This window comes from Medicago sativa, chromosome 4, assembly GCF_051527215.1.
Source record: "Medicago sativa cultivar Bolivia chromosome 4, Bolivia_mono, whole genome shotgun sequence".
NCBI classification, from domain to species: domain Eukaryota; kingdom Viridiplantae; phylum Streptophyta; class Magnoliopsida; order Fabales; family Fabaceae; genus Medicago; species Medicago sativa.
The window spans coordinates 80,519,294-80,546,143 of record NC_140752.1 but is presented as its reverse complement, the minus strand read 5'-3'; the positions used below and the strand labels follow the sequence as shown (position 1 = coordinate 80,546,143).

The 26,850-nt window shown below is 34.8% G+C and overlaps 1 protein-coding gene and 1 non-coding gene across 2 annotated transcripts; one reads left to right on the top strand and one right to left on the bottom strand.

The window, feature by feature from the left end:
- Positions 1-6,135: 6,135 nt before the first annotated feature.
- Positions 6,136-6,242, top strand: LOC146932471 (small nucleolar RNA R71). Its single transcript, XR_015009203.1, has one exon. It is a non-coding gene; the product is annotated as a small nucleolar RNA R71 (small nucleolar RNA).
- Positions 6,243-16,378: 10,136 nt separating this feature from the next.
- On the bottom strand, positions 16,379-20,906 carry LOC146932470 (external alternative NAD(P)H-ubiquinone oxidoreductase B2, mitochondrial-like). The gene is made up of 10 exons (XM_085704153.1): positions 20,754-20,906; positions 20,273-20,525; positions 19,346-19,552; positions 18,903-19,153; positions 18,488-18,710; positions 18,268-18,372; positions 17,653-17,925; positions 17,430-17,551; positions 17,017-17,136; positions 16,379-16,875 (listed from the first exon to the last, which is right to left on the bottom strand). The coding sequence occupies exons 1-10, from the start codon at positions 20,843-20,845 to the stop codon at positions 16,788-16,790; spliced, it is 1,734 nt and encodes a 577-aa protein (XP_085560279.1). The 5' UTR covers positions 20,846-20,906; the 3' UTR covers positions 16,379-16,787.
- Positions 20,907-26,850: the final 5,944 nt, after the last annotated feature.

Below are 26,850 nucleotides of genomic sequence, written 5' to 3'. Positions count from 1 at the left end.
AACCCCAAACTTAAACCATTCCTTGTCCTCAAGGAATTTGCTTGCAACAGTGACAAACGACAGTAAAATAACAGTTACCTGACAAAACGATAGTACCCAAAAGTTCATTCTCCTTCTAGCTAAAGATGAGCTAGTTTGACTTGTTCGCATCCACCAATTCACAACTCCTCGCATCAAATTGAAACAGGGTTCTACCAGTCGACATGCAGGTCTACATATTACCATACGCTTGAAAAGTTTCTAAATATCAATCAAAGTCAATATCATTACACACTTTTGAGGTCTTTAGGGTTATAACGGGGCTTAGGTGAAAGGTGGGATATATTTGGATAAGTAGGCTACACAAAATTTGAGTTAGGCATTCCTACGGAAGTTATAGCACAAAATTCAATCCTTCAATCATTCACCTTGTGGAATAACAATCAATGCAAAGGTACTAGAGAATATTTTTAACATTTAGGGACAATCGAGTTTGAAGTTACTCGGATTTTAAATGTTTTGTCCCTTTTTCATCATTCAATTTCTTTTTTTTTTTTTTTTTGATACACCATTTTTGTGTATATTTTGCATGACAATCTCATATTTCTTTCATTTTTGTTCTCTTATTCTCTAGTACCCCCACCCCAAACTTAGTTGGTTGCAAATTCCAATAGCAACCCCAAACTTAATCTTTAGCAACATTCTACAATGCCTTAACTCAGAAATTCATTAAGGGATAAGTCCTAAAAAGTCTCTAGGCTTGTAATGTAGTTTGTCACCGAACAAAAAGTTCTAATCCTACCGGCTCACAATTGGTTAAGAAAGGATAAATTCAGCAAATTAAAACAGGGTAGGCTTCAAAAAGGCTCACAGGACCAAGCACTTTTGCCTCAGTGTGTAATTGACAAAGACCAATCAATAATAGAGAAACAATGCAAGTTCTAGAAATGTAGTTGCATGGAAAACTAATCTAAATATAAGTAAATTGAAAAACAAGATTTGGCAATGAACCTTATGGCTGAGATTTCTGGGAGTATGTGACTACCTAGCAACGCCGTACACTTCGCCTTTGAATCAAGTCACCCCTCCTTTAGAACTTTTGGAATACCGTTTCATCAAACAACTGTTACTAAACTGGAATAGGTCACATGAAACAAAACAAATTCATTAATAATAAACAAGTGCAGGAGCAATTACAATAGGGAAATAAGTTCAATGGACTTCGACATTAAAAAGAAAATAAAAACTGAATGTATTGAAAAACAAAGTAAATCTAGTGGGTTGCCTCCCACCCAGCGCTTCTTTATCGTCACTAGCTTGACTGCTAAGGATCTTTAGAGGTCCTTCAGAATGAGTGCCACCCTTCCTTTAGGTAGGTCGCCACCTAGGTATGGTTTAACTCTTTGTCCATTTACTTTGAAACTTCGATCTCCTTCAGGTGTCACTAGTTCAACAGCTCCATATGGTGACACACTTTTGACCAAGAATGGTCCAGACCATTTTGACTTGAGCTTCCCAGGAAACAGCTTCAACCTGGAATTATACAACAAAACTAGTTGTCCACAGTTAATATCCCTAGGCACTAAGTTTTTGTCATGATACCTTTTTGTCCTGGCTTTATAGATGAGTGCATTTTCATACGCTCTAAGCCTCATCTCCTCAAGTTCATTAAGTTTCAAAATTCTTTTCTTACCAGCGGCTACTTGATCAAAATTTAAGGCCTTAATGGCCCAATAAGCTTTATGTTCTAGCTCGACTGGAAGATGACATGCCTTCCCATACACTAACTGATAGGGTGAGAACCCAAGATGGGTCTTAAAGGCTGTCCTATATGCCCACAGTGCGTCATCTAACTTCCTGGACCAATCTTTCCTATTTGACGCAACTGTCTTCTCCAGAATCTGTTTCAGCTGTCGGTTTGAAACCTCTGCTTGACCACTAGTTTGTGGGTGATAGGGAGTTGCAACTTTGTGCTTAATGTTATACTTTTTGAGCACATTTTCAAGAAAATTATTGCAAAAATGCTTCCCCCCATCACTGATCAATACTCTAGGGGTTCCAAACCTAGTGAAAATATTTTTTTGAAGGAAATTGACAACCGTCTTGGCATCATTAGCAACACATGGTATCGCTTCAACCCACTTTGTGACATAATCAACACAGACTAGAATATGGAGATAAGAGTAAGAGGAAGGGAATGGTCCCATAAAATCAATACCCCAACAATCAAATGGTTCAACTTCAATGATTCCTTTTAGGGGCATTTCATTCCTCTTTGATATGTTACCTGTCCTTTGGCATCTGTCACATCTTGTGACAAAGTCGTGGCAATCTTTGAAAAGGGTTGGCCACCAGAATCCACTTTGCAAAATTTTTGCAGCTGTTCTTTCTCCACTGTGGTGGCCTCCATAAGCTGAGCTATGGCAGTGCCACATGATACTATGTGCTTCCTCACCTGCAACACAACGTCTAATCAAACCGTCAGTACCTATCTTAAACAGATAAGGGTCATCCCACAAGTAGTGGTTCGCATCTTTGAAGAACTTTTTCCTCTGAGGATAGGTCATATCATCAGGAACTATGTTACCGGCCTTAAAGTTTGCCATGTCAGCAAACCAAGGTCTTTCTCCAATAGCAAACAGCTGTTCATCAGGGAACTCGGCCTTGATGGCCTTCTCCTTCTTTGTTACCTCATCATTTTCCAGCCTTGAGAGGTGGTCAGCTACCACGTTCTCGACTCCCTTCTTGTCACGAATTTCAAGATCAAATTCTTGCAATAATAGGATCCACCTCAACAGTCGAGGCTTTGAATCCCCTTTAGTTAAGAGATATTTGAGAGCTGCATGATCTGTAAAAACAATGACTTTGGAGCCTATTAGATAAGAACGAAATTTTTCCAATGCGAAGATTACAGCAAGCAATTCCTTTTCAGTTGTGGAATAGTTAACTTGATTTTCATTTAAAACCTTGCTTGCATAGTAAATTGCATGGAAAAATTTGTTCTTGCGTTGGCCTAGGACTGCACCAACAGCATAATCACTTGCATCACACATAAGTTCAAAAGGTAAATCCCAATCGGGTGCAATGATTATTGGTGCAGTCACCAACTTGTTTTTAATCAAAGAAAAAGCATTTAGACATTCAGAATCAAAATTAAATTCGTTTTCTTTGACCAAGAGGTTACAGAGGGGTTTGGAAATTTTAGAAAAGTCTTTTATGAACCGCCGATAGAAACCGGCATGCCCCAGGAAACTCCTCACTCCTTTAACATTGATTGGTGGAGGAAGTTTCTCTATAACCTCTATCTTAGCTTGGTCCACCTCAATGCCTTTAGCACTTATTTTATGCCCCAAAACTATACCTTCAGTTACCATAAAATGACATTTTTCCCAATTCAAAACAAGGTTAGTTTCAGTGCATCTTTTAAGTACAGCATTTAAATGGAACAAGCATTGATCAAAAGACTTACCAAAAACAGAAAAGTCGTCCATAAATACCTCAATGTTCTTCTCTATCATATCAGAGAAGATGGAAAGCATGCACCTTTGAAAGGTTGCTGGCGCATTACACAGCCCAAAGGGCATCCTTCGATAAGCAAACACACCGAATGGACAAGTGAAGGCAGTCTTTTCTTGATCTTCCGGAGCCACTGCAATTTGATTATACCCTGAATACCCATCCAAGAAGCAATAAAAAGCTTGGCCAGCCAATCTCTCAATCATTTGATCCATGAATGGTAATGGAAAGTGGTCTTTCCTTGTTGCGGTATTCAACCTCCGGTAGTCTATACACATTCTCCAACCAGTGACGGTGCGGGTAGGTATCAATTCATTTTTTTCATTTGCTACCACCGTCATTCCTCCTTTCTTGGGTACCACATGAACTGGACTTACCCATGAGCTATCTGAGATAGGGTAGATCATACCTGCATCTAGTAACTTCAGCACCTCTTTCTTTACTACTTCCTTCATTGTTGGGTTAAGTCTCCTTTGAGGTTGAACCACCGGTTTGTATTCAGCCTCCATGTGTATTTTATGCATGCAATAAGCTGGACTAATACCCTTTAAATCAGAAATGTTCCACCCCAAAGCTCCTTGATTGTCTCTTAACACCCTCATCAATTTTTCTTCTTCCAAAGGTGTCAAGGTATTGCTGATGATTACTGGTCTAGAGGCATCTTTAGTGAGAAAAACATATTTCAAGTGAGAAGGGAGTTCTTTTAATTCTGGATTTTTCTCTCCTTCTCCACTCAAAATAGGGGCATCTATAGAGTGCTTACCCATTAATTCTTCTGTTTTTACCGGACCCAACTCTTGCTTGCTTGCTGCTAGTTGCTTCACACAATCACTTACTTCAAGATCTTCATCATCTTCACCTTTTTCTATAGAATTCACAATTGCACGTTCAAGAGGGTGTGTTGGTTGATGTTCACAAGAGTCATCTTTAACTATTTCTTCAACAATGTCAATCCGGTAACACTTGGGATTTTCATCTTTGTGCTTCATGGCCTCAAATATATTAAACACTACTTGCTCCTTATGGAATCTCAACATTAGCTCTCCTTTCTCAATGTCAATCAAAGCACGGCCAGTTGCAAGGAAAGGTCTTCCTAGAATGAGTGGCATATCCTCATCTTCAGCCATATCTAAGATCACAAAATCTGCTGGAAATACCAAGTCATTAACCTTGACTAGCACATCTTCAAGTATACCGAAAGGGTAAGAGATTGACCGATCAGCTAAAGTGATGGTCATTCTTGTTGGTTTTGGTTCCCCACATTTAAGCTTCTTCATCATTGAAAGTGGCATCAGATTTATACTTGCTCCCAAATCACATAAAGCTCTTCCAATGTCTACCGGTCCAATTGAACAAGGGATAGTAAAAGCACCAGGATCCTTCAGCTTAGGTGGCAACTTCTTTTGAAGAATAGCACTACAATTCTCAGAAAGTGCTATGTTCTCATCATCCTTAGGCTTCCTTCGTTTAGTCAACAAGTCTTTCATGAACTTAGCATACAACGGCATTTGATCAAGGGCTTCACCGAAAGGAATATTCACCTGAAGTTGTGAGAAAAGTTGCATGAACTTCTTGAATTGGCCTTCATCCTTTTCTTTCTTCTTCGAAAGGTGAGGGTATGGAAGCTTCACATATGATGGAATAACCTGTGGTTTGTCTCCATCTTTCAAAATTTGACTCTTCGACTTCCTCAAGATTGAATCTTCATCAATTAATCTCTCACTTTTTTCTCCCTCTATTTTTTTCTTCCTTTCGTTTTCAACTACTCCATGATCATTTTCTTTTTCAACTACATCCTCATCATTCTTTTCAACTACATCATTCTCCTCCACCTCAACTACTTCATCAACCTTCTTTGGAGCTTTTGGAACTAAAGGTGTCAAAACCTTTTTGCTCCTCAGTTCAATAGCATTGCAAGACTCATTCTTAGGGTTATCTTTAGTGTTACCTGAGAATCCGCCTTTGTTTTGTTCAGCCAACTGCTTAGCTAATTGCCCCAGTTGAGTTTCAAGCATCTTCCTAGAAGCTTCATTGTTCTTTCTTTCAGCTTCTTGACTCTTCTTCATCTCTTCAAAGTTGCCTTGAGTCATCTTCATGAAGTTCATCATAGTTTCCTCAAGAGCTGATGGCTTCCTTTGTTGTTGTTGAGGAGGAGTTAGCATCTGAGAGTTCAAAGCATTGTTGTTTGAGTAGCTTAGATTTGGATGCTTATTAATGCCTGAATTGTAGTATTGATTCTGCCTTTGATATCCTCCCATGAAGTTAGCTTCTTCACTTGATCCTTCCGGAACACATTCACCGTTGGGATATTCTTCACCACATAAGTCACATTTGATTGCAGCCACTTGTTGTTGCTTATGAGCCAAAGTGAAGCCTTGAAACTCCTTAGTTAGAGCTTCGATTTGTTTGTTCATAGCTGCTTGGTTAGCAAGGATAGCAGTTTGTTCACTCACCCCAAACACTCCTCTTTCTTTCTTTTTAGCTTGATCACGATACTCATTGCCAGCCATGTTTTCAATTAGAGCTTGAACTTCATGATCAGTTTTATTTTTGAGACTACCTCCCGCGGAAGCATCTAAGAACATTCTAGTGTTTGGTGTTACCCCCTCAGTGAAGATTTGGAGGTATTGCTTCTCGGTGAACTCATGATTAGGGCATCTCTTGAGAAGCAAATTGAATCGCTCCCAAGCATCATACAATGATTCACCTTCTCCTTGCTTGAAGTTAGAGATCTCCATCTTCTTGTCCCAATACTTAGACATAGGGAAGTATTTCTCCAAGAACTTCAGCTCTAACTCTTCCCATGTTTGGACAGTCCCGTTTGGAATTGTTAGCAACCAATCTTTTGCTCTTCCCGTCAAGGTGAAAGGAAATAGCCTTAGCTTCTTTTGTGCTTCAGTCACGGTGGCTGGTTGCACACAAAACTCACAGGTTTCAGCAAAACGGCTCAAGTGTTCATGAGGACTCATAGCTTCAGTCCCATCGAATTGCTTGTCCCTCAAACCATTGAGGACAGTTGTCTTGATGTCGAACGCTACGGGGTTAGCTGGTTGAAAAGTGTGGGTCAGTTGACCGCGATGAGTGGCCAACCCGTAGTCTCCAAGCTTAGGTCTTGGTGGTACAACTCCTTCTCCTTCCATAGTTGCAGATTTAGGAGAAGAGATTGTTTCAGATTCACTTGAGAGTTGCTCCGGTACTTGTTCTCGAACACCCGGTGGAACGGATTGAGCTAACCTTTGCGATCGGACAGCTTTCCGAAGTGCTCTAGCAGTTCTTTCAATCTCCGGATCGTACTCTAAGTCGTCAGAGCTCTGTTTACCTCGCATAAACAGCAAAATACCTTAGTAGCACTGCACAACGCAAAGTAATCAAGTGAATATGAAAACAGAAAAATAAAAATTAAAAACAGAAAATTAAATTGCAAAAACCCTAAACTATAACGTAATTGCCTTGTTGAAATAATTCAACAGTCCCCGGCAACGGCGCCAAAAACTTGATAGATCCCCGGCAACGGCGCCAAAAACTTGATAGATCTCTGGCAAGTGCACCAAATACTATCGAAGTAGTAAAAATATCGTTCCCACGAGGACTGTTTTTAACTTCAATAATTCAATTTCGTTATATAATTAGGATGTATAAAATTTATTTTGTTTTGCCACTAGGCGGTAGATTTGGTTTGATTTTAATTAAATCAAGAAACAGAAAAGATTTGATTAAGAAAATAGGAGAGAAAGATGAGATCAGATCCGTCGAATCCTCTAAGTTCCCCTAATTGGTCTACTGCACCTATTTGTTATGAACCCTCTTCTAGTTTACGATGATTAACAAATTAGCCCTAATCAATCCCTTGAGTTAGGACCCTCTTCTTAAACTACAGCCCCTAATTCCTTAGGTGGTCTAATAATTCTTGAAGGTTTTACCGAACGTTAACCTATTATCACTAACAAACGATTATCTATTCCTAGACTAATCCTGATTATTAGAACAATTCAATTAGGTCTAAGTTGAAAGCCATGGTCAGTGGTCATTCATTCTCACGAAAACAAGTTATATGTGATCAAGATATAAAAAGCATTAAGAACAATTGAATTGAATAAACTAGAATTGAATTCATAAACAAAATAGAGTTTCACAGCAACATGTGTCAATTAGGGTTACAAAGATTCATCTCGGATCTAATCTCTAAGAGATTTAGCTACTCATAATCGAGTTTACAAATAGCATAATCAATGAAATAATTAAAACATACATGAATTGGTAAAAGGATGAAGAAATCGCCCTTCTAGCCGTCTCCGATGTCTCAAAATCGCACTTTGCTCTCCAAAATCGTCACCCTTGTTCTTCAGCTTGAGTGCAGTATTTATAGAAGTCATGGGCCTGACCCATCAAAATCGCGCCGCGCCTTGTTAATTGGCGTGCCGCGATTTCCCCTTTACAGGAAGTGTGTATTTTTGCTTCAAAAATCGCAGCACGGCTTGAAATTGGCGTGGCGCGATTTCCTTCGAACAGACTTCAAATTTTAAGCTTTTTGCACTCCAGAACAGTATAAATTGCATGAGAACTCTATCAAAATGTCACAATAAGTCCCTAATATTACGTAATGACAGAATGTCATCATCAACAACTTTCATGTTTACAACAAAGATCAATTCAAAACAGAAACATATGAACAAAACGCAAAAACATGAAACAGAGAATGCTGCCACTGTGCAATTTCGCTTAGACCTCCTTGTAGTATTTTCATCATAACTCAAACACCAAACATCATTTTCACGTCAAACCAAAGCCACTGGAAAGCTAACAAAATCATCTAAAACTTTCATGTTTACGCCTAAGACCAATTCTGCACCGATCAATATCAGTTTTCATTTTAAATTCGGAAAAGTTGTGCTGAAAGTCCATAAAAATTCACTGTGACCTACATGCAGTAATTTGACCATAACTCAAGTTCTATAAATCATTTTGACACCAGACCAACGACATTAGAAAACTAACATCCATACCTACAACTTTCGTGCTTACACCTAAACCCAGTTCGGAACTTAAACTTGTCAAACTAAGACAATAAAAACGTGTTTGCACACTGATAGCAAAATCGCAGTTCAGCTGCGATTTCGCCTTTGGGAAATCTTTTCGACTCCGTTTTCGATTCAATACTCTCCAAACTTGACCCTAATCATTACCCTATGTTTACCCTATCATTAGAACACTAATTATTCATCAACCTACTGTATGCAAATTCAAAGGGTTCTCAAATCTATTAACAACTTATTACAATTCTTAAACTCTAATTCTTAAACTCACCAACATCTCATCCAAATCCATGGTTCTAACCTCAAAACTACATCCAATAATCATCCTATGGATTATCTAAGGTCTGTACACAGTTTCTACATCAATCTAACAACTTTTCATTGGTTAATCCTCAATTCTTCACTTAAAACCCTAATTCCTCAATCCTCACAAACTCTTCCTACAACTCGTTAAATCTAATCATTATAATCATACACTTAATAGTATTGAATGCTAGTCTCACCCTTACCTTAACAATCGATGCAGCCTCTTCTCTCTTCTCTTTGTCTTCTCTTCTCTTCTCTTCATGTTCTCCTCTTTTCCAAAAAGCGGTTTAACACATAAAAAAGTTCAACACCAAACCTTCTTTGTGAATTTTTTTTCTTCGGCTATGAGACAAATTTTATCACACAAGCTCTGCACCACCCAAGAAAAACATTTCCCATTCGATGATGAAATCCCCAAACCTGTTACCGTCGATCATCCCCCCAAAATGAAATTCGCCATTCAAAGTGTTAACAAATCAAGCCAAAACAACCTTGATCAAAGGAAAATCTATCCAAAATCTTAGTTGAGAGAAGGGATTCAAGGATAAGGATGAAGTGAAAAGCAATCCATGAAGTAAAAATTTCTTACTTGTCAAATTTGAATTTTTTCCTCCAAAATCGTTCCCAAATTTTATTGTGTTTTTATTCCACCTTAATCCTAGGTTATGCCGGTAAAATGGTTCATTTTTGTATAAGGAAAACACGACCAACCATTGCTTTTTATTAACATTGCATTGTTTTCTTTCCCTCTTTTGTTCTCTGTTTTCAATTTCTAAGTTTAATTTTAGAACTTTCATTCTGATTTTTTATTTTTTTGCATATGAATTCTTCAACAACAATTAAAAAAATCAATGGCTAATATGTCTGAGTATCTCCAATTTCTGAAATTTCAATTGAAAAAAAGATTTTAGAACTTTAAGGGTAGGGTCATTCGCTTATGACATATATCATATTTTAATAGAAATAGTCTGCCATTTTCTATAGAAATGGTTTTTCTTGATGAGGTTGGTGGAATAATCCATGCAACCATTAAAAAACCTTATTCAACAACCTTTTTGAAGGGAAAATTTATAGCTTTGAAAATGTGGGAGTTGCTGACAATGGTTAGAACCATTAGACACAGTTATAATTTCAATTTTTCATTTATTATTAAGGTACGATATCTCCCAAACCTGAATATCACTAGGTCCATTTACCATTTGGTACCAATTTTTGATATTGTTGGACGATCTTATGATACTGACTATTTATATGGTGATTTTCTTATGCTCTTATGATATTGAGCCTATGGAAGATTTCTCGGTTAACATACTAAGAACCACAATCCAAGAGTTATATGGTTCAAGGTTTCAGTTGCTTGTTATGAGGTGGAGGAAAACCATGTGAATGATTGGGTGTTGAAGGAGTATGGTGGAGGTGGCCTAGGAGGCTTTATGTTTGAGAGGAGAAACAAGTGGTATATTGTTGTTCTTTGTTGGATAACATTTGATGAAATGTACTTTGTTAGAGGGATTTATCATGTTTGGCTCAGCCGATGCATGATGAACATGTGACTCTCAGAGATCTCATTTGTAACAAAACAGCTCCCTTGAAGGTATCTTTATTCAAATAAAGGATTTAGAACAATAAGATTCTAACAAAGGATAACTTGGCTCAACGAGATATTTTATGCTCAATCTCTCTTTTATGATTAGGAGGATGGGAAAAGGAGGAAAATGTTAATCACCTGTTTTTTTGTGCGCGACTTTATTTTTTTGGGATATTTCACCTAATGTTCTCAAGTGGTTGAGTTTCTCTTATGTTTTTCCTAGTACCTCTTTCGACTATGCTATTCAATTTGGAGTTTCTCATTTGTTATCAAAAAAAGACCCGTTTCAATTTGCCATTGATTTAGTTGGGTTGCATTTGGACCATTTTATAAACATAAAACATTTTTATGTGTTAGTCCTTTACAAATTACCATGCATATCAATTAATCTTATTTCATAGATAAAAAAAATCTTATTTCAGAATTCATGATTTTTAAAAACCTACCAACTGGGGTGGACAATTGACTTATGCAATGGAGGGAGCACTACAAACACTGATGCTGAACCAATGGGGTTTAAGAAAGTGTTTGAAAGTCCTAGATTGTTTTCCTTTACGAACTATGTCTAATCCATTTAGATTGAAACATAAGTTGTTAGGTGGAACACACTCACACTTACTGCACCTATGAAATTCTCCTTGGTTATTTTTTCCTGCATACATGTTTTTCACAATTAATTTCTCCTTGTTTTCTTTTTTAAAGCAATTGTCCAATAATTGTTGAAATAATTTGCATAGATTCCCTTCAATATCTATGCAAATTATTGATGGTTTCTTTGACAAATAGTTTAATCTTAATAAATGGCCTAACAAAAAAAACATTGCTGAATCCTATAAATTATTTCAAAATATTATATTTTTACTAAATAAAATACCAAAAACTCGGTCACGTAAGTATAGCTTAATTAGGAGCTACTAGAGACATTATTTGCAGAGACCAGAGTTCGAACTCAGATTCTCCATTGCTCCACAATTTAAAGAGTGTATCTAACTACCAGACTACTTGACCAAAAACTAGAACTTTTGGCCTTCAAAATTTAGAGACCTTGTACTATTGACTATCATAAGTCATAACCGCACTGGTTCAACTGTTCTATTTGCAACAGCTTCAGAAGTCTCTACAGTACTGTCAGTACACGTGAATTAATTCTTTATGTACACTGAGTCACTGACCTGCCAATTTGCAGAAGAAAGCTTTCCTACATATGATATCTGTACTTGAATATGCCACTAACTCACTATGTGTAACTGACAAGACATCATTCATTGATAAACGTCAATTTAGACCCTTAATTTCAAAATGGCCTTATTTACAAGTGGACAAATAATATATAAACATAGTTCAACATATTTCATGGTTTACGGAGGCTGTACCCTTTGTCGGCCGTGTTAAACTATCTATCTATCTATCGCATAATTCTTTGATAGATAGATGCACCAAAAGCATCATAATAATGCAACTACCAGTAGCTCCCACATTAAAATGCAGGACGGTTTTTGTTTTTGGTGTTTATTACTTTTTTTTTTGACCGTTTATATATGGATGCTGGCATGCTGCAAAACCAAATTAATTATATTTGTGATTGAATGTTTACATTATTAAAGCCATTGCATTTTGTAATTAAAAAAAACACATTGCATTTGTGATATGCATTTAATTATTTCTGCTTTTTTAAATGGGAATTTTTTTGAAAACGCCAAATTGGCAAGAAAAATGCTAAATTGCACGAGATAAAATTTCGTGCTATACCCGCGAATGAGCTGTTACTTGCATAGCCATCAGATTTCTTTCAAATTTCCCTTATTATTACCTCATCACCTCTCTCTTTTTTTAACTCATCATCCCTCATATTTAGCTCATGTCATCATTGTAATTAAACAAAAATTGGGAAATAAGTTTTTGGTCACTATTATTATAGTCAATTTTCAAGTAATCTTTTGTTTTTAAGTAAGCTTGTTTTTAGTCACTGTTAAATTAAAATTTGATTATTTGGTCCAAATTTTCATTAATTTAATCTTGAAAATTTGGCTTTTAGAAAAATCCACATTTAGTTTGTGACATGTTAAAAAACTAAAATATTTTATAAAAGAGTTTCTTATGATGATATTAACATGTCTGTAAAAAATCATTCAAATATTTAGAAATTTATGCATAATTAAACAAATTTTAATTTAACAAGGACTAAAATTATGTGGTGAAAATATTTATAGGAACCAAAACCTATCACTTTTTTTTAATGAGAACTAAAAATAAAATTCGCTATATTTATAAGGACTAAAAACTTAATTAACCCCATAAACTATAATTAGCATTCAAGAACAATCTCATTAAGAACAATATGTAGCACAACCCTATAAACTATAGCAATAACAATTAAAGCCACTTGCTTAAAAAAAACAATTAAAGGCACTAAGCGAGATATACTGTGCATTAAATAACATATTCGTGCCATCCACGCGAAAATTCTTTCGGTCTACATAGCAAGACTCAATTGGCAATAGGTCACTCGTGTCTTTTTTTTTGGGTTAAACCTCCCGTTGTCGTGGGAAGAGAGTCAAGGTAATCTTGAGTTCGGTCATAAGGTAGGAAAGTCTGACAAAAAATTGTTTCATTTACGGATCAAAATTCATATTCTTCTGAACAATTTATTATTTGATGTACCCATCAGTCACTTGAGTCCAATTGTTTTGTTACTAATTTCTTATTCAATTAGCGGTGGGTTGAACTATTAAATTGAATCTAAATGTGCATTTTTTAAAACTCTATATGCTTTTGAACATAATTGATTTGATGAAATTAAATTATTTTTTAAGACATTATTTTAATAAATTTGAAGATATGGTTTGAAACAAGCTCTACGAGTTTGGTTCAAAAAGTTTTCAACCGTGACTACATATCTTGGATTTCGCTCTAGTGATCATGATTCTACTTCTTATGTCATGTTTTACTCTTCTTATATATGTTGATGATATGATTATTACAAATGATAATGTTGATGAGCTAAAAGATTTGAGATGATTTGAGTATTTTCGCTACTTGGAGCCTTTAGTTTCCATAATTTTCTTTCTCTCTGAGTTACGTGCTTACTCTAATGAGACTGATATTGATGTCAATGTCATACATGCTCTTCTAATGACACTGGTATTGATGTCATTTTTTCTTAACCAACTCTTGTGTATCGTGATAACAAGCTAAGAGTGTCATTCAAATTGCCCACAACCCGGTCTTTCATAAACGCACTAATCATGTCTAGGGATGTCAATGGGTATCCGTGGGTACGGGTAGTATGATATCCGTCCCCGCCCCGTTGGATAAATATGGTACCCATACCCGTCCCCATACCCGTGCGGGTATCTCTATACGGGTAATCCACGAGTATTTAGATACCCACGGATATCCGCGGGTACCCATGAATTTTTTATTTTGTTTTGTACAAATAAAAATTCAACTTTTAATTACGTACAAAATTGAACTTTTAAAGATCCATACATAACATATTCCATTCAAATTTCATAATCCATACCATAATCCAACAAAAATAAGGATTCTTACATAATCTCAAACAAATTCATCATACGAAAAAAGATTAAATCAATTCAAATCCATAAAACAATTAGAAAGCCCTAAAATTAGTTTATTCCTCTAAAATTAAAAAGCCATAAATTCTAAAATCATAAACAAGTAATCATTCTAAGGAGAAGAAGAAAAGAAAAGAGATGAAGAGAAATTTTTTACGCTCTTGAGAGAAAGAACAGAGAAAACTAAAAAGCCGTACAATAAACTAGGTTTTTTTTAGACACCACACTCTTATATATATATAGACAAACACACACACACACACATGAATATTTTAGTAATTTACGTAATTTATTAACGGGTACGGATACCCGCGGGCACGGGTACCATCAAATCCGTGTCCGTGTCCATAAAGTAACGAGTAGTTAAATACCCGTTTAATATACCCGTGGGTACCCGTTTAGCTACCCGCCCTGTGCCCATGACGGATTTTATCCGCGGATACCCGCGGGCACGGATTTTTTTCACTTTACACATCACCATCTTCACCATGACACAATTACTTTCCATTGCCTCTTCCTCTTTGCAGAATGTTGACATTTTACAAAAACGCATTCCATTCTATCGTTTTAATTCTTGATTGAAACTTTCGATTTTTTTTGTTAATGCATCATAAATTTGATGAGAGATGTTAGATAACATGTTATCGGACTTCTTGTTATAATAAGGTTGAAGGTAGTCTAGACTTTTTATGTGTTATTATATATTGGGTTAATAAAGTAAATGATCCCTGTAAATATTCAGAATTTTGTTTTTAGTCCCTACAAAATAAAATCACACTTTTTAGTCCTTATAAAATTTTTCATCAGCATTTTTAGTCCCTATAAAAATTTTCCATCAGCATTTTTAGTCCCTGTCAAAAATTTCCATCAACATTTTTGATCCCTAAAATGCTTAAGGAAAATGTCACAGAGACTAAAAAATGTGATTTTATTTTGTAGGAACTAAAAACAAAACTGTGAATATTTATAGGGACTAAAAACCTAATTAACCCTTATATATTTTCTTTGTAAGATTTGTATTCTAAATTTTTGCTATTCATATTATTGGAACCCTAACCTCTTTTCTCTTCTTCTTACTTTCTCTATGAATCTTCATTGTTAAAAGACTGGATTATATTTGTTTTTTTTTTTTTTTTGAATCTTATTACCTTAAAGGCAAGTTTGATGATAAAAATAACGTAAAAATTTCAGTCCTACACAAAAGCTACAATTTATCACTTCTATCATGAGGTTTGATGACAAAACCAATTTTGCTTAACCGAATTCAAGTAAATTTTATTACTTGTATTTTACTAAAATCACGTTTAAAAATAGGTTAATCAATTCTAAAACAATCCACCTTAAAGGTAAAGGAAATCTTTATGGAATGAGTCGAGGATTACGAAAAAAGTTCCTTCATATGAGATATATTTATGTATGTAATAACAAGCAAAGATACAACGATGTTTTGGGGGTGAAAATTATATATGTCCTTGTTTTGTTTAAGTTTACTTAGCAAGTAGTGATAGATGTGTTTGGTTTGTCGACGTGAGCTTAAGGTTGAGGTTCGAACTCTGGAAACCACAAAAAAAAAAAAAAAGAAGATGTTTTTGGTTTAAACTTTAAACGAGTTCATTATCAGTTCTCTGGGGCAAAAAATAAGGAGAAGAGATATCTACTTGCAGCAAATTATCTATATATGGAGACAAGTATGGAAAAGAGGTGTTAATTCTCCTTCTTAATGGTGGGATTTATGCACTGTTGGAGTATATAGAAACTTGGATATTGCCTCTTTTGTCTTAAAAGAGGAAGATTGAAAGGGTTAATTCAGTTTCGTTTTAGAATGATATTATATGGGATGGGATGGAATCCTCTAAAAGAAGTTGTTCCGAGATTGTTTTTATTGACCGCTACTAAATCAACTTAATTTTGGATTTGGGAAGCTGGGTAGATGACTCTTGCGTCTTGAAATTTTATTAGACAATGAAGTTTTTTGTTTGGGAAGAACAACCAATGCTAGAGTTCAATAACTTTCTTTCCTTTGTATCCCTTTCTGATGATGCAGTCCAATTTGCATGACTATTTGAGCTCTCGGTTGCCAGATTTTCTAGTGAAACTTAAAAAAATGTTTTTGTGGAAAGGTTTGGCTCCTTCAGAGGTAGTTACTATTTTTTGGTGCTTGACGATTCATAAAATTTGGTAAATAGACGGAATGATAATAACTACTTGAAAACTGACACACATAAGTGGAATATCCTAGGTTTGAATTCAAGTCACGGCATTCATCTTAACAAGATCACATCAAAACTAATCGGGACTTGTTCACTCAGTCAAACTTGTTCATTTTAGTTTGGGAAATAGATTCACTTCACTTTGAACATGGATCAACCAATTGCAAATGACAAAGACAGAAGAAATATAATAATGTATTAAAATGATTATTCATTCTGCCAGTTCACTACATCAAAGCTTGAGCAGAAGTAACAATAATGATTTGACATGAAAAACTAACATCCGGAGGCATCTCCGAAATAGATCTGCAAAACTCGGAGATCCACTAATGCCACAATTCCAATACCAGAAGCACAAAACAAAAAGGGAAAGGGGCATGTAAGAAATTCGTACATTGAGTTAAAAGTGGCAAGTCATGATAATAAATCCCAGCACTGATATTCCAGCTGAGAGTATGCTTGCGTTATTCAAAGAATCGGGAATTGAAACAGAAATTTTCCTATATCAAAATATATTCAAGATTGAAGAACACTTCAATATTGCCAATGCAGGGATCTGGAAAATATTAAATATCCTTCAGATTTGACTCGAGTCCCTCCCAAATATAAAGCGTCTCATCCAGTCTGACACCACTAACGCCCTTGTGCGCCAGCTGACTTGCTTGCTGTTCAATGCATTAGAAGCAGCTTTAATAACTTATTAATCATAATGCCTTATGAGACTAACAGTTTTTTTTTTTTTTTTTTGACGTTAGAGACTAACAGTTTTAAGAATATAGTAGTTCAGTGAAAACAAATTAATATACCTTGCATAGACAGAATACCACAACCATTGACTGCTGTGTCCAATTGAAACCCAATCTCCAGGTAGCTGTGCAGCTGTCTGCTCGCCTCCCAGAGGAGCAAATTGACCTAAATGCTTGTACCTTGAGGAACAATAAAACATGCACTGATGAGGAAACATTGGAGAACTATTGAAAAACATTGAATCATTCATCGACGTGTCAACGTAAAGAGAATGATAAAAGTAAAGGTCTAGCAGCGTTGTCTATGGCGGATGGCGGTTTGTGGCGGAGGCCCAAAATTCTGCAATTTCATCCACGGTTATGATGGGGTATGGTGGAAAAATCCGCCATATCGGCGAGGTAAAAACCCTCTCGCCATACTGCCATTTGATAACACTGAGATCTAGTATAGTAAGTTAACATGATCAAGTTACCTGAAGGGCTTGAACCGATGACGCCCTTCTCCCCTAAATCTAATAGGACCTTCTGGATTTTTTTCACACTCTTCCATCCGGTTAAAACATTTGGCCAGGTAGGTGCCTTGCTGAGATGCAACCTGATATGTAGTTTCAAAAACCCAAAGTCATATCACCAAACAAACAAAAGCAGAAACATACCATTAAAGTGAATGCTACAGGAAAATAATATGACATGCACCTGAGCTGTAGCAGGAAGAAATTTCATCTCGGAGTCCACATTGGAAAAAGCGGTCTTGAGTTCTTCGATATTGAGTTCAATAGATTCTTTTTTAACATCTCCCTTGGATTCCTTCAGCAGATCAGCAATGCCATGCATCTGTTTATTCTTTAGATATAGCTCCACCTGAGGGTACCTTTCACAGATGTCATTCATTACCTCCTGAAATTCTTTGAGTGTAAGTGTTCCTGAGTTGTCTGCATCAGTCTTCTTAAATATTGCCGCAATATCTTCCTAAAATGCCGAAATTCAATTTAACAATCAGCAGGAAGAGAGGTAACATTTGAAATTCAAAGAACGGTCAAACTTGACACAGTATCCCAGATCGTCCATAGAATTGTCTTTAATACACTCAGCTAGCTTAGAAATGCAGGCACAAATACTGCACAAAGTTGCAAGATGTGTGCGCTGTGTATAGTTTTAACATCAAACTATTGAAAAAAAACTCAATATGTATTGATATTAATGTGTCCATCCAAAAGAATGGAATATAGGAAAAGTATAAGACACTAGGAAGTAAGAATGTCCTGTGTTAATTAAATAAATGATGGAGAAATAGCATCAGCCAATAGGTACCATGACTTTTCGCTGGTTTATTGTAGCACAATCACCAAGTGCATACACATTGTCGGTTCCCTCAACTCTCAACCATTCATCAGTAGCTATGGCACGTCTGTTAATCTGTTCAGAATAACCAATGTCAAGTAAATAATAAATGAAGTACAGAGCACAAGAGAAAAATGACATGGAATTATGAATCAAAACAAGTATATGTCAAATTTTCTAGAAAACACACCTGACCAATTTGTGTCATAAAATCTTTTATGAATGGACGAGTGCCAATACCAGTTGACCAGACAGCCATTCCATATGGAATTGTAGTAATTTCTCCTCCATTTTTCATTTCTTTAGTGGTAATTTCTTTGCCAGATACTTTCACAACCATGGATCCTGTTTTCACATCAATACCATCTCTTTTGAACTTGTCTTCAGCAAAAGTTGTTATTCTTTTGTCAAACCTAAAAAATAAGCATGAGAATAAAAATGTATTAGTTCGTAATTATGTTCTAAATGACAAAACCACCCAACCAGCACATGTAAGAATCCATCACCAAATCAAATCGATTTCTAAATGCGTACTCATAGATGCAAATAATGGACGACAAAGCATGTCTGCTAATAATGATAAAGTTAAAGAGTTTGACGCTCACATGCTCAAGATATGACCTCCAGCCTCCAGGAGCGTGATTTTAACTAAATCTTTTACCCCAGGGTATAATTTGACCAAATCCTCACTGACAAAATCATGAAGTGCGGCTGCAAACTCCACTCCAGTTGGACCACCTCCAACAATAGCAAAATGAAGAATTCTCTTTCTCTCTTCATCACTCACACTAGGCAAACTTGCTCTCTCAAAGCAGTCAATTACAGTTCTTCTAATCTTTTGTGCATCTTCAACTTCCTGTACAATGCACACACATGTACATGAGATAACTAAAAACCAAAAAAACATGGACAAACAAAATGCAATCACACTTTAGTCATCATTGGATTTTGACCAATTCATCTCCACTAACTATTTCTTAACTGCACAAAGCTTTTTATTGTCCACAAAAAATGCTGTGAAACACTACGTGAAAAAGAAAAAGTTTACCTTTAAGAAATGGCAATTCTCCGTGACACCAGGAGTATTAAATGTGTTGACATTTGCTCCTACAGCTATGATTAAGTAGTCATAGTCCACGACGAATTCTTCTTTTTCATTCAAATTATTGTTTATATTAGATCGACAGTAAACTTTTCTGTTTACTGCATCAATCTTGAGACATTCTGCTTCACTGAATTGAGAGTCCACATGTTTCTGTTCGAATGGAAACAAGTAAAAGGTCCAGTTATATCCACTAGTAATGAACTAAGGCATTAAACGGAATTCTTCTATATGTGCAATCTAATCACCACAAAATGTATCTTCTATTTATAATTAGACGCCAAAATATCCCAAGTGTGGATCAGATGAACCAATAAATGAACAAAAATATGATATTTTTCACAAGTAATAGTGCTGACAATCTTCAGTTATATCGCATCCAGATAAAAAAAAATGAACCAAAAGATAAGTTTAATTTACATAAAGTACAATAATTTACAGAAAGTACAGCACAATGATGCCATAAAATAAAAAAAATTCATGTACATGTGGGCATGCAGTCATATAAGACAAACATTAATTTGGCCAACCAAACCCAACAGCTTATGATTAACTGTTAATAACAGTGATTTGTTATTGTAAATAACGCCATAGGTAAATAGTTTGAAATTGAATGTATCCAACTATGTCACATGCTAATGAAACAAATGAACAATTTCATAATAGTAATGCACCAGTAAGAAACACCGAAGCACTTACACATACCGGACACGAAACTGACACAAACAAGTCAACATGGGTAAAAATTTGAAAGAAAACTAATTAATTGAACGTAATCACATTTATCATGTCAGAGACTGGACATGCATTCCATCAAAAGTGTCAGTGCTACAGAGCTAAGAAAAATGTTTTAATCTTCTTGAGATTCCTGACCTTCCTGAAGATATTACGGACGGGTTCCACAATGCTGCGAGCCTCAACGGTACCGCAAGTAACACTAGGCAGCAGAGGAGTGAAAGTAAAATAATTGCGAGGAGACACGACGTGAACCTCATATCGCGGATCATTGAGATTCCTCAAGAAACTTGTTCCTGCCCAACCAGTTCCCAGCACTAACACCTTTTTCTTTTCCGGCACCGATTCAGATGTAGCAACAGCCTCACCGTATGCCAAAAGACCACCGCCACTGCATCAACCAAACCATAATTAATTCATAAATAAAATATTTAATACTGTCGATCAAATAACGACACGTCTCCGAAATTTTCGTAGATCTATTAATTATTAGCTAAGAATATAATTAAGTAGAATTTAATCGGCGTTACGGCTAAATTAAAGGAATCTTGTTCTAAAGTGGATAAAACAGAAGGAAGAGAAAAATTGAGTTGAATAGAAGTTGATGACATCTTCTTACCTTACGGTGGTGCAGAGGAGAACAAGTTTGAACTGAGAGTCATAGTCACGGAAGGTTTTAGAGAAACGTTGGAAGAATTGGAAATTCCGCATTGTGTGATGAGGAAGATCTGTGTCCAAAGTTGGGGGAGGAAGAAATGAATGAAGCAGTTGTAGAGAGAGAAGTGTCGTTTACTCGTATATGGTCTTATTATTACGCAATGGTGATGAAAAAGAGAGAGAGAGAGTTTGGTCAAAAAAGAATCCTGGAAGGTGGGACTTGGTGGAGAATGGGAATTGCGTGTCTTCTAGGTGGAGGCTTTGTGATCTCCACGAGTCTTATTCATGTCGTTTTTCTATCTTTTTTGTCTTAAAAAAATTAATGAATAGCAGCCGCGAATTGGGAAATAATGAAAAACATTTCACTTTAATTATCATTATTATTTTTAAACGTATGATTAGATGTAGTTTTTTTACATTATGTATTAAAATCAAACTTTTATTTAAGAATTTTAATTAGTATATAAAAAATTTATATTATATATTCAATGATTAGTTGTCATATAATCATTTGATCGGTTAAATGATTAGTTGTTATTTTACCCAAATATTTTACACCGCATTCAAAATATAATCGACAAAATTGAACTATTATAAAATACGAATTTCCACACATTTAGAAATCAATAAGCCAATGTCCTACACATCATTTTTGTTGTGCTTAATTGCATCTCCAACCAATTTGAAATCAATCTCAAAATTCACATTTTATTCTTAAGCACGAATATAGGTTAGCACAAAAAAAAAAAAGAAAAAAAACTAAGAGTAAGAAGGGTCATGACACTCCCTTCTTTAGGCCATGCCATTCAAATTAAATCCCAAAGTAATGAGAACTATTTTTATGAGGGGTTTGTGAGCTCTGCTGTTCAAATGATCATACATAGTGTTGTTAAAAAATATATGAGTTGGTCATGATTTCTAGAAGAATGCTAGGTTGTTGGGTCTGAACTTCTCGACAGACTTTTTCTCCAACATCCGCAACCTTTCTCAAATGTTCTTTTTGGAACTTTCTCACATGGTGTTCTTGAGTCTTGACCCCAATATGCGATCAATCTTCTGAATGCATGTGAGGCAACGTTTAGAATGGGGAAATTGACATATTTTCCCATCTTAGGGCAATTTAACAAGGGCTGTTGATTTAATACTATTAAATACCAATGGATAGGATTGCTCTCAAATATTTTCCTAGAAACTAATGTACTATTTTTTGAAATTGTACAAATCACCTCGTTTTTAAAGATTTATAGATTTAGAACATATTTTTTTTGGTTACAAGATTTAGAATATATAGATAACGGTGTTATTTTATTTTCCTTTACCATATTGTTTTTATTTTTTTATCAAAATAAATATTTCATTTTTCTTTATTATTTAAAAAAACTTGATACATGTTAGTAGTTTGTAGATTAATATTTACCCCTTTGTTCGAATTTGAACTCCAAACCTCCAAAAACTTTAACTTTTATCTCAAATCGGTTGAATTACTCAACGCTCCACTCGATTTGTTTTGTTATAATTTTTTATATATATTTCATTTATTTAAGTTTTTGAAATAACCTAAACATGACTTCCTTTAGAATCAATTTTGTACTTTTAAAAAGAGGAGCAACTCTTGGGTGGAAACTGGAAACAATGATTTGTGCCCTCTATTTAGTAAGACACACATAAAAAGGAAAAATTAGAAAAAATAATAATTAAATAATAATTAATTTTCAAATGATTATTGCATGTCCATTTTTGTGTGTGTGTGTGACCAAATAGAGGGTCCAAATTCTTGTGCCCACCCAAAAATTATTCTAAAAAGAGTTCTATTTGAATTTATAATTTTATGAAATGAATTATAAAATTCAAATTAGAAGGGATTGTTTTTAATTAAAATAGAAATTTTTACCGTAATTAAGATACATTCAAAATTCACGGTGCAGCAAGATTGAACAACAACAACAACCGAGATTGAGCAAGAACCAACGAGATCCAATCTAAAACACAACAACGACTACAAAGACGCGAAAGACGGCACTTGTATACCAGTGCAGTTGTATGGGATTTGAAATCTGAAGAACAATTGAGAATATTGAGATTTGAGAATGGGGTTGGACAATGGGTATTAGATTTTTTTTTTTGGTACAATGCAGTTGTATGAGATTTGAGAATATTGAGAATATTAGATTTTTTAACAGGAGAGTAAAATTTAAAAAAGTTTCTACACGTAATAAAAAAAGTCCAAACAATTGGGGTCTAAATTGAAATATAGGAAAACAAGGAGTAGAGGTAATAATAACACATAAGTACAAGGTAATAACACAGATAAAACAAAATTGGTCTAAGATGGGGAAATTTGGCAATTTCCCCATGCTAAAACTCGCCGTGAGGTTAATATTTAAAAGAATAATGTAGGAGAGAATAATTCTTTCAAAAAAATGTTAGAGAGAATAATGCGAAAACTATCTATTTAACAAACACACTTTCTTATATTAGTTTTTTTAGAGAACTTTTTTTATATTAGTTGAAATTCGTGTTCAACTAAATTATGCGAGCCTCTTATAAATTTAATGTAATCTATACGAAATCTAACCAATAAAAATGAGTGCCTTAAAATATATTCTGTTTAAAATCAATCAATCATAGTACAGGGTGCTAATATTTTATGAGTAGTTTTTTTACTAGGCACCATGGGCGGATCTGTGTGAGGCACAGTGTGGCTGTTGCCACACCAGATTTTCTCAATTTTTTTTTCGTGTTACACCTTATGGTTCATATATTAGAATTTACAAATTTTTTGAGTTTAGCTCTACAAAATAGTAAACAAGAAGGAGAAGAAGCGCAACATTGTTGGTGATTTTGTGCAAATATCATGATCCCACTATTTGTGGATCTCTGTGAAATAGGAAAGAAGAAGAAGAAGAAGATGTGTTGTTGCTGAAAGAGGCAGGCAACAGCTGAGTATTAAATGAAATCTTAGGGTTATGGGGTAATATCTATCCTTAAATAGGAATCTGTATTGACCGTGAATCTCAATGACCAAGAATTGGCAATTGACATGATAAGGAACTATAGAATATCTAAAAAATTCCAAAATTTACAATTCATCTCAAAATTTCAAATCAAATAAGTCGTATCTTATTCAGACTAATAAAAAGACCCGCGGTTATTGTTAAAACTGCTAGTAGAAAACCGAAATAACTGGTTATAGTGGGCATAAGGAAACTAGATGAAATATGTTCTTTTTATACATATGTTTATAAAGCACTTTCCCAAGTTTCCATTTATTTTTGAGATAAAAATAGGAAAATAACCAAAAAATACCACTTGAAAGATACAATTGAAAATAATTGATTTTATGTATATGTTGTCGAGTAAGATAACGGGCTAATTTAGGCCCAATTTATTTGTTTGAACTTTTTTATTCATAAAGGCCCAATGATAATTAAGTATATAATGCTAAATTGATTTAAAAAATTCTCTAATTATATTAAATTAACAACTTTCTTTCACCACCGATAAACATTAACAATTTTCTTTAGAAAATCATTTGATAAAATATTTTTTAACTGTGAATTACTTTCTTATTTCCTTTAATCGACTATATTTGAATTGAAAAGGGTTAAATAAAAAGTTTGAAGAAGAAAATACTAAACTTTTACGGTGTATTTTATGATTGAGTCTAATATCGTCATTTGAAGGAAGCTTTTGATGTGAATAAAATTTAGCCACACCAAAGAGACAATCCCGCATCCGCCCCTGAAAGGCACACGAGAAAAGGAAAAAAAAAGATAGAAATTAAAGGTATGTTTACTTCTTATATTTTTATTGGACTAAATTAACATTTAGTCTCTTAACTAAATTATTCATTTTTTTAATTTGGTCTCATAATTATACTCCATCCGTTTCAAAATGAGTGTCACTTTACCCAAAAAAATTGTTTCAAAATGAATGTCATTTTACATTTCCAATACAACTTTAATTTTTTTTTCTTTCAACTTTACCCTCAATAAATACTCCAACTTTTTTCTCACACAATTTTCAATGCAACTTTAAGTTTGTTTGTTCTTATAAAACAAGGGCAGTTTAGTAAAAGTGTTATGTCTAATGATTATTTCATTTCATTCCTTAATCTGTGTGCAATTGGCTAAAACGACATTCATTTTAAAACGGAGGGTGTAGTTTGATAAGTTATTTAGGCAATTGGTGGATGAGTAAAGTAAGTCATCTACTGTTAATAGAATATACATATCTCTCTCCCTCTCTCATTTGTCTATGTTTCTTCTTCCTTTCTTCTACCTCCACAACATATCCTCTTTACACTCATTTGTAGGTTGTAGCTACCAACTAAGAATTTACTAATTCACTGTGAATTTCCGTTCCAATTTCTTTTGCTACCAACTTTGAAATTTAGTATTGATTTTTAGTATCCCCAAATTGCTTCAATTTCTGAGCTATTTTTATTTGATCATATAAATACACATGACAACATGTAATTATAGTGGAAAAAGATATTGGGTCCATTAAAACAAATTGCAATTTCTACCATGAATCCTTGTTGTAGAGAGTAGTGCTAGTAACACTATCTTTTTAACACTCACTTTTTCATTGGTTTAAATCAAGGTGGGTGTCACACTTTGGAAATGGGTTCCACTTAAAGTGGTGAGACATACATTAATTTCATCCAATAAGAGAGTGAATGCTAGAGAGAGTGTTTAAAAGGGAGTATCCATATATAACATTCATATGTTGTAGAACCCCGACTAAAACCCTATTGATTTATGGGTTTTCATCAATTAAGTTTAGTGATTCAACAATGATGAGTATCTTGTCCGGATCAAGTTATTCTAGATCAATTCATAGCCATATATATTATGATCAAGTCTTTATCTATGATGGGAAGAGAGGGAATGTACAGAGGATTTCATTATGGGACAGAAGGAAGAAAGGAACGTGTAAATTACGGAAAGATGAGAGAGAAAAGAATGTATAACCTATTGAAAGTGCATTATTACACCACTCATTCAACAGTTCACATTACTCGTCCATTGTGAATGACTTACTTCACACATCCACCTATACCGAGCCTCTTATTTATGATATACATAATAGACGTAATTTCTGTAAAATCACGATGAATCTTTATGATATATCTGCTTTAATATCAAAAAAAAACCCTACATTGTAACATATCTTAGAAATTAGGGTTTTTTTGGTTAGTATGTTGAATAAAGTGGATTCCTTGTACCCACATGCTTTATTCCTTGTTTATTTCATGGTTGAGCATAGGGGGTAGGTCTAAAACTGCTATTTCTCTGCGTTTCTGGAGTTGAAAATAGGAGGTAGGACTAAAACTGCAAAAAAATGATAGTTGAGGGACGGTTTTGTTTGATTTGAAAGAGGCAGGACCATTTTCGTGAGCTGATCAAAATGCGACGACCAAAAGTGTAATTAAGCCTTAAGAATTCCGCGCCTATGCCATGATTACAAAAACACACATGTGATACGTGCGTGGACACACACACACAATATTGTTATGATGGAGACTTCACCTAAAATTTTGCAGTTGTGCGTGGGAGTTTCAATGGTACTCACTTCTTCATCTATAGACAAAAAATACATACAATATACTTGCCACTTCACTCGAGGTATTATTTTTGGACAACAACATAGCCTAATTTAACAATTAAAAAAAAAGCCTAATTTAAACATGATTCTCCAAAAAAAATTACATCAACTTCAAAAGATAAATAAAAATATAAATGGAAATTACTCTCGAGGGAGAAGAAAAAGTGCTAAGTGTTATCTTTTATGTCATTATCCTGAAAAATAGATATGGAGGATGCTGTAGAAACTCAGAAAGATACAAAAGTTCTTTTATATTTAATTTTTAAGTTTTTTTTTCCTGAGTGTTTCGTTTCGTACGAATTCTTTGTTCTCCGCTGTTGTTCCGTGAATTTCTAATTGTTCTTCATTCTTAAAGCATCACCTGTGATCAGGGGCGGACCTGGACTTACAATATCAGTGTGGCAATTTTTTTTTCCATAAGAACTAAGTGGATGGTGTTACTCACATCT

Coding starts and splice junctions, on each gene's coding strand:
- LOC146932470 (XM_085704153.1), bottom strand. CDS start 20,845: ATGCGGAATTTCCAATTCTTCCAACGTTTCTCTAAAACCTTCCGTGAC. Junction 19,553..20,272: donor TCCGTAATATCTTCAGGAAG/GTCAGGAATCTC, acceptor CCATTCGAACAG/AAACATGTGGACTCTCAATT. Junction 17,137..17,429: donor CATCGGTTCAAGCCCTTCAG/GTAACTTGATCA, acceptor TTGTTCCTCAAG/GTACAAGCATTTAGGTCAAT.